The sequence below is a fragment of the Mycteria americana genome, chromosome 8 (assembly GCF_035582795.1).
Source record: "Mycteria americana isolate JAX WOST 10 ecotype Jacksonville Zoo and Gardens chromosome 8, USCA_MyAme_1.0, whole genome shotgun sequence".
Classification (NCBI taxonomy): domain Eukaryota; kingdom Metazoa; phylum Chordata; class Aves; order Ciconiiformes; family Ciconiidae; genus Mycteria; species Mycteria americana.
The window spans coordinates 33,374,622-33,390,863 of record NC_134372.1 but is presented as its reverse complement, the minus strand read 5'-3'; the positions used below and the strand labels follow the sequence as shown (position 1 = coordinate 33,390,863).

The window sequence follows — 16,242 nt, the reverse complement described above, 5'->3', positions numbered from 1 at the left end:
TGTGCCAAAGCTCAATGGGATCAGCAGCCTCTGGAAACCTGGAAATCTGTTAATAGACTGAAAGTGGAGTACTGGGCACCATACAGTACAGGGCCCATATGTAGCAACTGGTGCAGGATACAAGGCCAAATTCTGGTCTTAGGTTGACATCAGTGCAATCACACAGAGAAAGAGTGAAGCCTATCTTGTGGTCTTGGAGACTGAACTATCTGAATGACAGGCAGTGACTTAATCAAGAGTTTTCTGCTTATCCTGTTTGTTATATTGAAAATATTGTTTGTATCTGCAGACATCCATTTAAATTGCTGACTTAAATTGTTCGGCATTATGGGCTACAATACTGTAAACCTCTGCCTGATTTTTTTCTGCCTCATAAATGAATGGTATTTCAGATATTCATTCTCAGGAAATAGTTCTGCTATAAATAAAATTGCAAAGCTGAGCAGGAAAAGGAGTCGAGGTTCTGAAGCCAGCAGCTGATCTGACCTTCTTGATTGTATTTTGGAAAGAACTGGTTATCTCTGGGTGTCCTACCAACACCTTCTCTTCTCGGGCTCTCTCTAGTTACTACACCTGTGCTGTTGCCTGTCTTTCTGAAGCAGATACGCACGAACGTTTATCTGACATGAAGCTTAGCCCAGCGCTTCCTGACAGCGGTGGGAACAGTCGTGAATCAAACAGCAGGTTTTCTTTGGCATGTCCAAATTAGAGAATCAGTTGAATGGTTTGGCCCTAAGACAGAATGCAATAAACCCTAGGAACATTTTTATTTGTTTTTGCATGTGTGATGCAATTTGAAAGCCTCCTTTGCTTTGCAACATCAGGGTCGATTTATATGAGGGGAAAGAACAGTCAGTTCAGGCCTATCGACTTAGCAAATCCGGTCATCCAGAATTTCAAGTGTTTGTTGTTTCTTTGTGAGCAACTCCTGTCACTTCAAAGGGGCCATTAGTTGTTGGTTTGCAGATGGTGATAACAACTTTAAAGAAGTTCTGCTGAATTGTAATTTTGCTTCCTGCTGACAGATATCACCAGAGTGAGAACAATCCAGAGCAAAGTGGGTGTTATCGTCATTGTGTTGATGAGAACATTGAAAGGAGAAACCACTATTTGGATCTTGCAGGAATAGAAAACTACACATCAAAGTTCGGGCCAGGTAATTTTGTAATTTATGTTGCAACCTTTTTGTCTTCTCTTTCTTCAGTTACATGTTCCACATCAGGGGCAGTGAATTGAGAACCTGTGTGATTTGTCTGTAGTGACTTACTGGAAGGAATATGACTATGTGAATACTGCAAGATAATTACTGGTGAAGGTGGTATCACAACGTAGTGGCTAATGTGCTGCAAGCCTGCTTTGAAGTACTTGTTTGTGTAGCTAAACTTGGAGGTGAGCCTAGGAGAACAATCTTTACATCTAAATTATTAAGTTTAGTCTATGGGTGAGGTGAGGACTGATTTTTGGATGTTGGAGATTGTTCCCAAGATGATACCAGCACATGTTTTGTGCTCACTACTGATCCAAGAATAGGAGAATGTGGGTTCACACCTGGAATTTTGGCTTCTGTCCCCAAATTAAAGGGATTTGGATTTCCTCCCTTTCCCTGTCCTCTGCCAAGATTTTACTATTCCATTCACAGTTATTTTGGTGAATTTCAGATAGATGATGACCAAGAGAAGGTAATGTAAAGACTTTTATACATGTGCATGCACCCACACGCACACACACACACTCTGTTATATAGATATGTATGTATATTTGTGTGTGTATTATTTACTAGTCAGAATTATTAAATTTAATTAAACTAGACAGCTATAATTGCATTCACTTCCTTAGGAAAAATTCACTCTGCCAGTTAATGCTATCCCTGCCAACTGCATGCTACTAATTAAAACTTTGAAATACTAGATGACTAACTCAGCTTGTTATTTCCTAGGATCTCCTCCAGCAGCTCAAAAACATGACCCACCAAGCAGAGTTGTGAATCAGACCAGATCCCGTTCTCATGAACCTGAAACCTTCCATGCTCACCATAGGAAATCCCAAGTGGTGGATCCGAGCCACATCAATCTAGCTGAGAGTTCATATGCCAAGATTGCAGAAATCCAACAGAGGCTCCGGAACCAGGACTCAAACAAGCACTTTGTGAGGTCTCCCAAGGCCCAGGGCAAAAACGTTGCCCCTCTGCATCCTGGAAGGGCAGTAAGAAATAAACCTTTTCAAGGGGCGCCCATGCCAATGGCTTCCCCAAGTGCACGGGTGGGCCAGAATCTTCCTTACCTCCCCTTGCAATCTCAACAGGTTCACAAGAAGCATAAGCAGAGGGCAAAGGAGAATCACCAAATGTGCAAAACCTTCCAGTCTCCAGGGACAGTTGTGGAAAAGGAACATGTGAGAGACCTGCCCACAGTCATTTTATATGAAGGCCAAGTTGGACAAATGATACAAAGACATGAACACCACCACCACCATGAGCACCACCACCACTACCATCATTTCTACCAGACATAGAAGAGATCCCACCAACATCCTCCAAGAATCATCCCATATGAAGGAAATGTGTTCTTGTGATACCAGAACTAAGGCATTACTATGATTAATATTGTTACTCCATTAATATTCAGCTAGCATATATTTTAGAGGTTATATGGAACTCTTGAAATTTACCCTATTTATATGTTGTGGAACTGCATAGCTTACTTAAACACCTTGTGGATTTTTTTTTTTTTTTCCAGAAGTGGCTTGTAAGACAGCAAACAGCCATAGCTTTTTGAGCTGTGATTTAATACAGGTCGTCAACGCACTTCTTTACAAGTACTACTTCCATTGTAGTAGGAAAGATACTTCAAACACTATTGCAGACATCTATCTTACCACTCTGCTGTATGTCGGCTGATCGCACACAAGCCTTTTATCAGGGGAGCAATGTTCGAAGGGTTGGACTCCAGAGATACTCAGAATAATGGAAAATACAAACAGCTGCTACCTCTAGTATTATTCAGATTTTATTTTCTTTTTATTGATTGTAATGTGCTACAGGGGAGATTTTAATATACTGCATCCATGTAGCCTGTTTGTGTTCACATCCTTTCAAATTATCTTAATAATTACAAGGAAATATTAGCTATACTTGTCAACAGAGCTACATTTGTATGACTTTTACACTATTTTCTTGGAGATTCTTCACTGACACAAGTACAGTCTGTTATATACTGGGTAATATTTAAATATACTTCTTTTTTTTTTTTTTTTTTTTTTTTCTTGCTTACTCTCCTTTCTGTTTGGGGTGACCATTTGAAAAGAGGAGGATGTGAAACAGGGTTTTCAAAAGCATCACTAGACTTTAGTGCTTGGGCCATAAGTATCATTCATAGGGGTTTGAGAAGGAGAGGGATTGTTTGGGGGTTTTGTTTTGTTTAAATCCACAGTTCTTTGTTTTGAGAAAGAATTGAGGAGAATATACTTTCTCACTTTAAATGTTGGCAAATATATATAAAATATAAATATAAATATATATATATAAATATGCACACTCTCAGGTACATTTTGTTGTGTTTTAGAAATCTGTGGTTTGAATATTAACATTATAATTTTTTTTTCCGCAACAGTGACTTTTTAGAAACATATGCCATGGCATTTTCTTAGGTGCCTCCGATTTAAATTTCCCCAGCACCTACCAATTTGTGCTTCTCCCATTTTAGAGACAATTCAACATGCAAAAAAATATCATTCACAATCATTCTGGCCTCTTCTACTTTTTCCATATCAAAGGGCTTCCATTCCATGAATGAGAATGAGACCATACTCACAAGACCTTACTGGCTGCTGAGAAATTTGAAGGTCAAAAGCAAATTGGAAAAGTGAAAAAAAGGGTCAGTACATTCAAGTTTTACTTTCTGTGGGGCCCAGATTTATAATACATTCAGTTGGGTTTTGTACAGATCACCATTTTGCAGGTAGAAAGTAACTGAAAACCATCTATGTTGCTTTTGGAACATTAGAGAACTCCTCACATAAAAACATAATCATTCTATTAACGTATTTGCTTTTGATTTTAATTATTTTAAATGTTGTGGTATTTTGTCTATAGTATATATTGTAAAATGTAACTATCCCACATTGTTATAAGCCCTTTATGATTAGGGTATTTTTTTTATGACTAGAGTTTTGATTGGTCCAAAATGAGGTATTACCTTACTGCTGACCAGTTGTAGAGGGATATTGTCCTTTCTAAGAACACGGAGACATCAACTTTCAAAGAAAAGTGGAAAGCCTTGCCTTCTTGTGGAATTGGAATAGAATCACTGCTTCATGGTAATTAGGTCCACCTCTTGTCTCCCTGGATCAGCAGTTGTTTAGACTTATTGTCCTCTTTAAAAAATCTGGTTTATTTTTTTTTTAGCTGTCAACAGTGTGTTCTGTTAAATCTAACAAAATGTTTTTAAAATGTGTTTGATCTGTGTGACAACTATACTGTTCTGTTTATTTTTAAAATTCCTAAAGTCCAAAAATATTTATACGCAGAATTTTCTGTATTGAAAATATGAAAAGGCCACAAATTTGGTTAGTTACCACTGAGTTGTTCTAGTGTAAGTCTTTTTTGCTGCTTGTGTACCATTCTTTTTCAATGTATATATAATTATGGACTGCAAAAAAAAAAAAGGCATTTATATGTCTAGTAGAAGGAATAAGCTTATTTATATTATAGTGTTAACAAAGTCTGATGTATTCAAGTGACTTACGTTATACCGCATGCAAACACACAAGTGTACATTCCATCTAAGAAGGGATGCCATGCTATTTGTTTTGAAGATGTAATTAAAGCTGTTCTCTTTTCAGTAGAGCATATGCCAGAAAGACTGGGAGGTGGGAATTTTTTCTTAGTCAATTGTTTTAATGCAGATTGTTGCTGAAAACCAGAAAATGTTCTGGAAAAGTAGAATGCTTTCACAACTGTGGGTTTTTCTAAGAAAGGGAAGCAAAGGGGCATAAATGCTCTTTCACCCAAAGATATTTTGCTGGAAAAGATAACAGCACCAATAACAAAATCCCATCTGATTGAAAAGTTTGCAGTACTAGCTGTGCCAAGTGAACTCTGAAATGTAACACAACTGACCATTGGTTACAATCTTGCATTGATTTGTTTTGGTTTATTATATTTGGAGATTCAAACGACAAATTCTGCCTTGCTCAGATTCTGTGAAATACAAATATGTTTTAATAACGTGGCATCCCCATACTAAAACTTTACACCAGCCTTGTATGAACATACAGTATCTAAATACTGTGTTGCAGTTGTGTTACGTGCATTAAGTGTGAATAACATGTAGCACAGTTTCTTTTCACAGAACCTTAAATTTCCGTATCTTTTAAAAATGTTTGCTTTTCAGTATTTTGTATAGAAAATATAGATGGTTTTGACTAAATGCTTTATTTATTTAACAGCAAAAACTGTGCCAAGAGAACCCCCTGTTAATTAAAGTTTTACTAGTTCAGAAAGTATATTTCCTTCTTCTTGTTGTGGATTTCAGGGGCTTATTGCAATTGCTGTCAGTGCTTGCAGATCCCACTGATGAAAGTGCTTGCATTAACATTTTTGGGAACAGGATCAGGCCATAAGGTATGGACTGGGTATGCTTTTGTTTTATATTTAAACTATCAAGTTTCAAAGTTAAATTTCTTGTCCCCTACTGTTAGACCTGTGTTGATTAACTGATTTTTCATCTTGTTACAATTCTGAAAACCTTTTAAAATATATATATATTATTTTAAGTTGCTCAAAACTGTGGCTGAATGAAAATTTAAAATAGATTAGTTTCTGGTTAAACAAAACATTTCATTTCCACAAAAAAAAAAATTCAGAGTTGAGTATATTATTACTATTTAAAAGTAAAATGGAGTGGCATGAAGTCATTTCAAATGAGAACTCCAGCCTTTTCACTTACTTTTTCTATTTTTACACAAAGCAATTCAGCAAAGCTAAGCTGGTCCCAAAATTTGCACCATTTGCTGAAAAAATTTCAGCTGAAAAATTTTGCTCACCTCTACCAGCCACAATTATTGGGAAGCCAGGTTTTTGAAAAGAAGGATTGCTAAGCTCTTCTCACAACTTCATGGCCACCGAATACTAAGTAAACTAAGCTAAGGATAGTGAAGTAAAATCTCTGTCCCAGTGAAATCCCTGGCAAGACTGCCATATGTCCACTGGCTTCAGGGTGCCTATAATTTCACTCCAGGAATGTGGGTTTGAAGTCTACGTAATGTGCAGACAGCGATTTCAGTATTTATTTTTTATGCATCTTATTGCTGATGGTTTTGTAGTAGCTAATATTAAATGGAAGTTTTACTGTCAGAGATCAAGCTGGTAAGTTAATTAAGATTAGCAGCAAATACTGTGCTTTATACTCATGTCATTGGAGGACCTCAAGGCACTTCCAAATGTCTTTGAAACATCCACATGTCATTTAGTCACTATTTAGAAATTAAGACCCAGTTCTGCCCTTGGATGATGAAGTACAGGTTCTCCTGGCGTATTGGCAGACCAGTCCCTTAAGGCCATACCAAATTAAAAAGCCACATATATGACCCCTGTAACTGCCTTCCTATTCTAGTCATCATGAGCACAGAACAGCAAAGTATGGCTGGAGAAGTACCTTAAAGGGGGGTGTGTGTGTGTGGGGTGTGTGTGTGTGTGTATATATATGTGTGTGTGTATGTGTGTGTGTGTGTGTGTGTGTGTGTGTGTGTGTGTCCGTCCTCTGGCAGAAGTTAGTGAATGGCACAAGACAGTTTCTGACAGAGGTGATCTTTTATAAAGGGATAAGTACTCTCTATGCTCAACAGTCCACAAGTTGCCACATAAGTATACAGATATGATGAATGCTTACTGTTCTCCATATGTCATTGTGTACCTCAATTATTGAATGACAGATTTCATTTGTATTCCAATTAACAGGAAAGTTAGGCCCCTTGGGGCCTAGATTATACTTGACAAAAATTCATCATGCTAGAAAATTTGCAAAAACATTCACCATAATTTTTGCCTGGAGTACAGGCAAGAATGTTCATGTTTGGAAGCATGTCAGTTAATCAAGTCTCACCTTTAATTACCTTGATGCAATTCATCAAGCTCTGAAAATATGTTTTCATACATGACTTATTCATGGTTTTGCTGGGAACCACGTAATATTCAGCATCCTGTTAGTTGTCAGACTTCTTTTTTTTAAAATGTACCAAGCAGAAACATGTTTGAAAATCCATGAAATAAAAATTGAACTTAAAAGTTTTTTCTAAATAGCTTCTGGAAGAAGATTTCTCTTCTTTTCTAATGCACTTAGCAGCAAAACCAGCCTCAATTTATCACATAATGATTTATTTTCTTTGCATATTTGACAGCTGTTCAGTTGATTTGACTTGGAAGGGGCTGTTTTGGGACTTTTTTGGCTTGTGTACATTTAAAATGTGCTCAAATTGGGCTAAAAGGAACAGACGTAAAAAAGCAAATAACTTTATCTTGAAATTATTCAGTAGACATTGAACTGCATCTTATTTGAAGTTTGGATTATAGTTATTAAATAATAGGGTTTTCAATGATGTTTTAATTTACTTTTATATTTCTATATAATTCTAGATAATTCGATCCTACTGAGCTAAAATTATAGAAATCATATGTATGAGGTCTTCTAATTTCTTTCTTTTAAAATAGCAGGACTTAAGGACTATTCAGATGGATTACTGTGAGGGTTAAAGCTGTGAAGAAAGACTGGCAAGGGAAGGATGGAAAGATTTGAGAAGTGTAGGGATAGCACAGAACTGTCTGACAGAGGGGCGAGGGGAGACACACAAGAGGCAGGAAAATACTGTATGGAGACGCTATATTCATTTTACTTTTTTAAATCTCTTATGGTACATTTATTGCTCATAAAACAGCAACAGTAGTTCATAGAATGGTTTTCACTGGGAAAGCTTGAAAGACTTTCTAGAAGAGGTCAACCTCCAGTGTACAGTGCGAAGCACAAGGAAGGAAAGCTGTAGATAATCACCACTAGGGCTGTGGTGGCAGAATAAGAAATGATGCCCCTGTTTCCCGAGTCCCTGTCCAAGCTGAGGGAAACTTTCAGAAGTGGAGGTATTTCTACAGATATTTTCAATATTCTTTAGAACATGCTTTGAATAGTACCATCAGTTCTTTTTCTGTTTGATTACAAACACACATAAGTTGGTCAAATGTTGCCCAAAGCTTTGATATCTGTCCCGATTTTTCTAAACACTAAGCACTAACTATGCCTTGTAAATCTACTGACACAAAGTATAATCTTTATATCACAAGAAATGGCAGACTGGACCTATCGGTTGTCTTGTCAGCCTAGTATTTTGGGGTCTGAGAGTAGGAAGTTCCAGAAGTTTCGCTCCAGAAGAATGTTGAAAGCATAATGTTAAGGGGCTTCATAAATTTGGCAATGGGCAAACATTAGCAATATCATGCATGCTGGTAATTATGTGCACTGTGCTTTCTGGTTTTTTACAACATGCATATGAAGTGGGGTTTGTGTCTTCCTTTGAGTGCCTAGTCCATATAGACAAAGCAGTCTGTAATTGCTACCAGCTAAGAGATGTACTGTTTTGGTGAGCCTGTACTTTGTGGATGAAGATACGGGGTTCAGATCCTTCTGGTGCTGAGTGCTTATTCTTGCACTTAATCCTTCCCATTCTGTTCTATTCACAAAGTAGAGCATGTTGAGGCTTTGTGAATTTTCTAATAAAACACCTAACAAACTGGGCCAAATTTTCTTCAGCTTCACGCACGGAAGCCAGAAGAGCCCCATGCATGTCTTGGAATTTGGATCTTCAAATGCAGTTTGCTATATGAGTCATCATTTTTTCTTGTACTAATTTCAGATATTTGATAAGCTCTTTTTATGGTTTACAAGTTTAAAAAGACAAATAAAACTTTGTAGTTTAAAACATTGGTTTGGAGGTTGTATTTTGTCTTTTCTCACTGGAGTTCTGTAAATGGTCTTTTTCTGTGGGCTTTAGCTTAAACCTACAAAGTGACTTTGGAGTGGGTGTTTATAGTTCTTCACTTGCTTGTTCACAGGATAAGACTGTTGATAGATGAATAAAGTGCCACTTGAGGTTGTTAACAACCAGGACTGGTAACTCGAGTTCAACTAAGATAAACAGTGAAATGCTATGGCAATTAGCATTAAGGTCTCACTTGGCCAGTGCTGATTTTTAAAGTCATAGATATGGTGCTTTAAAGATACCCATGGCCGTGGGGTCTGGAGCTATTTATTCCATCCTTGCTCCGAGTGCTGCATGGACTCCTGTGTGGTGCGTGCCCAGGGCACCCTTGTATATTCAACGTGCCATTAGGAAGCAGGAGTACGAAAATTGTAATGTTTCAGTCCAAAGCAATTAACCCTCTCACCCTGCAAGGAGTGGAGGGGAGGAAAAGCTCAATTAAAGAGACTCGGAGTTTCCAGTAAGTGCAAAAGTATGAAGGGAAGCAAAAAGCAGCACTGTGGGCCTCACATTCCTCCTGTCCCTTTACAGCCTTCTCAGGGAATATTTTTTACTTTTGATGTCTATAATCACAACTTCTTGCCATTTGAGTATGCCATCTGTTAAGGCCATAGCCCTCAATGGCTCTGCACATGTGACTTCCATGGGTTTCAATGGAAACTTTGTGCAGCTTTACTGGATCGGCAGATGTAAACAGAGGTACTCCAATTTACACTTCCTTGGAATCAGGGCCCTGGGGCACTCATAGCTTGTACTGATCAGGGACAGGTTTTTATAAGAATTTTCCTGGTCTAATAAATGGATGCTAAAATCAATTAATTTAAAGATTACAATCTTGACAGCTTAGGAGTCTGAAATATGGAGTCATTCTAGCTAGTGACTATGAATTAAAGGAGTAAGTCATAGTGTTTTCAGGAGCAGGGCAAGACTTTCATACCTTACTCTGCTAAAAACATCATCACTGCAACCCCTTTCCTTATAATTGAATCCTAAATTCAGCATTCACAGGATACTATGTGTCTGCTGATGTTTCTAACAATAGTTAATGAAGTTTATTTTACTTAGAGCCTTTGTTCATATAGATACTGCTTTTGTTGCCCACAAATGTAAAGGAAATCCTCTGAACAGCAGACCTCACCATGAGCATCCTGTGTGCCCTGTTACCCACCTCCCCAAGGATGTGCAGGATGGAGTCACTCCAAAGAAATGGTCAGAAATTTCGGCTTCCAGGCACACAAGAGGTACGTTCACTATGTCTGTAACCCCGACAGAGAAAACTGAGGAGCCAAAGTGATTCTGAGGCAAGTAACTTTTCCTTTTCCTCAAGAGGGGCAGCAACGTCTTGTACTGCTTAATCACTCCCCTCAATGCCAGTACACTGGGTTTCTGCAGATGCTCGTACTCAGTAAGGCCTTAGATTCCAAAATGCTCTTCCATCCCTTTAGTCAGTGATAGGAAACGTTTGGGAAGATGTCACTGTGAAAAGAACTTGAACAAGATAATTTTTTTGCTGTTGACTCTCTGCTGTGCCCTTTCATGGGTTTAAAATCCACTTATCTGAAAGTGTGCAGTTACATTTTGTCCTTTTTCATCATCTAAATGCATCTTCTTGATCTGAAGAAATAAAAGCAATTTAAAAAATTAGAGATTTTGTTTTCATATGTGCTGCCAAGTCTGATACTGCAAAGTAACTGCTGAATTGGCACAAGCAGTTTGAGAGAGCCAGCAGATTTAGGAAGGGAGAAGATAAACCTTCTTTGCCAAAGGAGAAAAGAAACGATATTGACTTAAATGTGGGAAATTTAAAAGGGGCCATATGTTCTCACTTTGTGCTTTGTTTCTAATAGATAGACAGAAATCTTTGAAGTGTGGATTGGCACAGTAGGGTGCATGCTTCTGTAGAGAAAAGATGCTAAATGAGGAGGATGTGAGGGGGCACATGAAACTCTATTAGCCATGCAACAGCAAAGAGAGAAAGGCAAATCCAATGATAATGTACATCTGTTTCAGGGAATTTATAAGCTTTGAACATTTTTTATGTGCAGATAAGTGGATCCTTTTCTTACCATAACTTAGAACTTCAAAGCAGATTGTGTGGATAATGCAAATTGCTGAAATATGAGATTTTCCTACAAAGAGGTTTCCAAAAAAGAAAAAAAAAAAGAATTAAGGCTAATTGATGCCACAGTCTTTTATGTACAGTGTAAAAACTCTACAAAAATTGATTTTTATGAACTAAGAAATTGATGAAAAAATATTGAAGTCTGCTGTTTGCATTCAGGGACTGTAGTTTGAAACTGAGGTTCTGTGAATTAAACATTTGTCTCCGATACCACTACAGCAATATTGTAACATAAATTAAGATATGTAGCCAAGCTGTAATTGTATCAAAGTCTGCCATGTCATAGGAATGTAAAACTCATGAGTGTGGCATGATATGCAGCACCTGATGTTAACATCACTGTCAAGGTAGTGAAGCAGGAATTTCTTGGATATGATAAAAAATGATTACAAGCGACAAAAACTAATGGGGGGGGGGAGCAGGGAGTGGAGGACACTGATATGGTAAATCCTGGGAGTTGATGAATGTGTAACTTCTTAACTGCTCAGAAAAATTAGTTGCTCTCTGAACTGGGGGGTTACAGCTGGGCTTGGGGGTGCCGGCTGCATTCCAGCTGGGAGATATGAATGTCCCAGCTGAAAGTGCAAGGCTATGGTTATCATAGTCAAGAAATGACATAAGTGAAGGGATTTTGAAGACTCTCATTTATTGCATGTCCTGCACAGGTGCATTCCCTTCCTCTCTTGGCGGCCTCAGACTATAAAGCCAGCTTTATATTTCTCCCTGCACTGTAGCTGCTGGGCATAGGGGTGCTAAGGCTCATCTTGATGCTAAACACATAGGCAACCAGAAGTGGGAGCTCACGTCTCATTGCTGAGTCTGCTCGATCGGCTTCAACTGCCAGCTTGGCATCTTCAGTAGATGTTTCTTTCCTGCACTTCAGTCTGAACAGACCATCACGACCTCAGTCCTGGATTTTTTTTATTCCTAAATCCTTGCACAATCTTGGTCACTGTCTGCCATGGCAGCAGATCTTCTGGGGAAAATGCCAGGCCTTGATACCCTGAAATAAGCTATATCCTTTCTTAGTTTGCAATGTGTTTTCATGTCCAGGGCTCGTTCCTCTGCCCCAAACCTCAGCTGAGGCGGGAAGCAGCAGTTGCTGCCACCACATTCCCTGGGCAGCACCAGCTCTGGCCCCTCACCTCATGCTGGCGGTGACTTGAAATGCCTTCCCCTCACCCTGGCAGGTATGATTGTTCTCAAAACGGTAGATTTTTTTTTGGTGTTTTGGCTTTGGAGGGCGGCTCTGTGATGGGATGAGTGCTGTGAGCCTGCAAGATCCCTCCCTGTGCAGCGGTGTTTCCCTAACCACAGTTAAATAAAACTTCCATGAGGTAATGAAACAATTCACCTCATGATTTCAGCCAAAACTTACTGGTTTATGCAACCGGCAAGGGCCCTGCCTTTAGACACCTTTACCAGGTGCTGCTTGGGTTAATTAATCAGGCAAGAGGCTGGCCTCCGGCAGCAATGGCTCCCCCCTGCCATCCTCCCCAGGGCCGATGGAGGCCCTCTCCCAGCGCTGCTCCATCTCTCTGGGCTTGCAGTTCATTGGTAAGCCAAGGCCGCACCGGCAGAGGGTTAAACTTGAGGCAATCTCGCCTCATCTATTTACAATCGTACCCCAACAGCAGGGAAAGGGCAGTAGGCAGCGATGTCGAAAAGAACAGCTGTATGCCATCAGACTAAAGATAGAAACATGAAGCACGCGGACTAATTAAGTTCCCAAGTGGCAGCGTACAAAGTGTACAGACCAAACAGAACAGGGCCTTCTGCTTGTTTTGATCAACTCCGTTCCTATCACTTTGATGAAAACAACTGCTTGATTTGTTGCTCACTGTGGCTGCCAGGGGATCCCTCACACCCGCGCTCTCAGGCGGTCTAGCTCTGTTGATGCCGCCCTCATGGTGAGCGGTGCAGCGCGGACACGGAGCCATTTCATAACCAGGGAGTGACTATGGCTTCTGTTGTCTGCAAGTGGGACCAGTCAGCAGCACTGAGTGTCAACAAGGAAAAGCGTGAAAAATGTTCAGAACTTCTGAATTTACTTTCCTGCATTTTTTTTTTTCCAGCCAGCTATAATATTAGACACTTTCACCCTAAATAGGGTGAAGTGGGCATGCTCTGACCAGCTCAGCACAACAGTATGGACTTTAGTTTTTTATTTTTCCTTCTCTCATGTCTTTCAGTCATTTCTTTTTTCTTTCAGGTGGCCCCAGCTGCCTCTTGGTTAGGTCAGTCAGCTTGCTTCCTAACTGGTTTGTAGCTCTGGTAAATTTTGATGTAGACTGCGTATGAGCCAGAACCCCCTTTTTTTTCAGAGTTCTGAGTAGAAAATTACCTTAAGGATAAACATGCAGAAAAAAATTAATCTGAAAATAATTTTCCACATGGAAAATGAATTTGTGATGTTTCAAAGTCTCTTATGCTCCAATAGGAGGTAGAAGGGGCACTTTGGGGCAGTAATCCCCTGAACTGCTCTAGCAGGTTCAGGAGGGAAAGGCTTGGCTCAACTGTAGTTCTGCAGCAGGTTATAAGTTCTAAAGCTGAAGGGCTGTGACAGGTTTGAATTCTTTGCTTGTAATGATGCTCAGGTAGAGACTGAAAGATGAAAATGCTTAGTGTGAAGAGATGCGCTTTCTTTCTTCAAAGTGTAATAGCTCTAAGTTTGCATTGCTGAGCTGCTTCAATTAGAAGCATAGGACTGACTTCAAATTTTCTTTTCTTCCAGTACAGCTCCCAGTGAACTCTGGAATTTAAATTTAACTCTATTTTAATTCCAGACTTAATCTCTCAGCTGAAACCTTGCATTTTCAGAAGGTACTATCATTGATGGCTATTTCATTCCTGATCACCAGTAATTAAGTTATGATGAGATATATACAGACACACACAGATTTTTTTTTTATTGTGACCTTTCTTTCTAAAGTGTTCCTGGTTTAATCTTTTAACAGTCCCATTTTTCATTCTTTGAGATCTAAGTGCTCAGCCCACACTTGTTTAAGACTGCAGTCCACAATAATGGACTCCTTGGGGGAATTATGAATCAACAAATCTCCATCTTCGTGCACAGGAGACCTGACGTCCTGTAAGCTGTCAGGCCTCACTGTAACATACAGAACTTATTGTCAAGGCTGCTATGCTGTCAATGGATCAAATAAAATGACTGCTATTCTTTACAGTAAAAGCCCAAATTGCTCATGTATTTTATCATGATTGAGTTTCATATCTCTACTGATAGATGGTTAGACAAACTTAATCATTTTGTCTGATATAGTAGTACTTCAATTAGCAATAAGAGTATCAGCTCTAATTTGCTCTATTGGCCACTTGCAGTAGATTGATTTTTTTTCCCCTCTTCCTTTTTCGCTTACTGCTGAAGGAGTTTACATGTCTAGTTCCTACTTCTGAGCTCCTCAGGTAAGGAGACTACTGTGTAGATAATATTTTTAGATGAGGGGTGTAATAGTTCAAAGTGTGATAGCACTTCTTAGGTCTTTAAAGATACATGAACGGTTTTTCTCCCTTAACTGCAACAGTAAGTGCAATTGGGGAAAGATAAATGAGAGTCTGACATTACAGTGGTACTATGCACTACAGCTGTAGTGCCAAGCAAAAAATACAGCATACCCCTTGTTTTCTAGAAGGTTTCAGAGATCTTGGAGAGATTTGACAGAAGTGTTCGCGTCATTGCTGTGTAATGCTTGTTATCTGCCACTGTGGAGGAAATGGACCAGTTTCCTTAACCAGGGTTTCCAGCCACATGAGATCAGTTAACTGGGCTAATAATGAACTGGTTTATTTACGAAATTTCCAGAGATCACAATGCCTCGCAAAAGTCCCAAATCTGCTCTAAATAAATATTACCAAAATAGGCAATGCTAGCAGGTACTTAAGCTTAGCATTACAGTTTTGACAGCAGCCAGTGCTGCATGTGTTTGAGGGATGGGATAAAAAACTGAGCATTGAGAAGTTACTTCCCAAGGTTTCTCAGCAGTCAGAGCTTGTCTTGAGGCCTGCAGTGATCCTGTCCTTTCCAAAACTCCCAGTCCCTTGTGCTGGGTGATGGTCTGATGATGGCTCTCTCTATTACAATTCTGATGATTCTTTTTGCCCTTCTTGGCTGCACAGTATTTAGCCTTCTACTTTTGTTTGTGGTTGTATTTTAGTCTTCTAGAAGGAGGTGGGATTTTGGGGCCGGGAGGGGATTGCTCTTTCTCTTGGGGAGCTACCGAGTGTGCTCAAGCAAGATGTTGGGGTGTCAGAGGGTCCTGGCAGGACTGCAAGGAGGCTGTGAGGAGTGCAGAAGCAGCAAAAGCTGCAGCCTAGCCTCAGGGGGCTGCAGACCCTGTTGGCTGCAGCTCAGAAAGTCCTGGGGCTGGCTGAAACCATGCCTGGAAATGAGGCCCATTCACACTGGGAAAGTTCCCTAGCCTGAACGTGTTGATACTGGTAGGGAAGCATACTGCTGCTGCTACAGACAAAGGCGTAGTTTGTGTCAGGATGTAGGCATCTTAAACTGGCATAACTGCTGCTTGAGAATTTAATCGGCTTCCTTTACCTTTCCATCTCTAGTCTGCCGCTACACAGCTTTTACAAAACTAAAAAGGGCTTCTTGCAGCTGAGTTGGTACTGACAACTATTTCTTTAAGAAGAGGCTAATGCTTAATGAGAATATTTATGGTGATTTGTGACTTGACCAGGCCTTATTTTGGGCTCAAGAAAAAAGGAGGATAAATATGGCTTATAGATGGTGTGCTTTTCAGTGTTTGGCCTGGGGAACAAAGAGAGCATGCAGGATTTCACCTGGCTAATCCTTATGCCTCCAAACAATTATTTTCAACAACATCTGATAGATAGCCTGAAAAAGGTGCTGTAGTATGGTACTTGGGCGCTAGCAGCAAGGGGAGTGAAAGGAAGTGAATGTGATGCTGCTAAACAGTTCTAAATAATGTACAACCTTCAAGCACAGCAGAGCACTAAATTGTTGTGATATTTCTATTACTATAAATTATATAAATAACATTGTGAACATTTTTTCTGTTAAACATTTTAATCCTGGTGCTCTTGGCCAGCTAATAACAATAGCAAAA

General features: G+C 39.5%; 1 protein-coding gene across 7 annotated transcripts in view; it reads left to right on the top strand.

Annotated features, from left to right (window-relative positions):
- NKD1 (NKD inhibitor of Wnt signaling pathway 1) overlaps nt 1-8,908 on the top strand; it is a 115,947-nt gene extending 107,039 nt beyond the window's left edge. For 2 of the 7 annotated variants that reach the window (XM_075510645.1, XM_075510644.1), the window contains 2 exons: nt 1,026-1,156; nt 1,937-5,772. In XM_075510645.1, the coding sequence (XP_075366760.1) occupies nt 1,026-1,156; nt 1,937-2,511 (706 nt within the window). In that variant the 3' untranslated portion in view covers nt 2,512-5,772. Of the gene's footprint in view, nt 1-1,025; nt 1,157-1,936; nt 5,773-8,795 lie in introns of those variants that run through there. The other 5 variants (XR_012776934.1, XR_012776936.1, XR_012776932.1 and 2 more) reach the window with 5 other exon arrangements.
- Nucleotides 8,909-16,242: the final 7,334 nt, after the last annotated feature.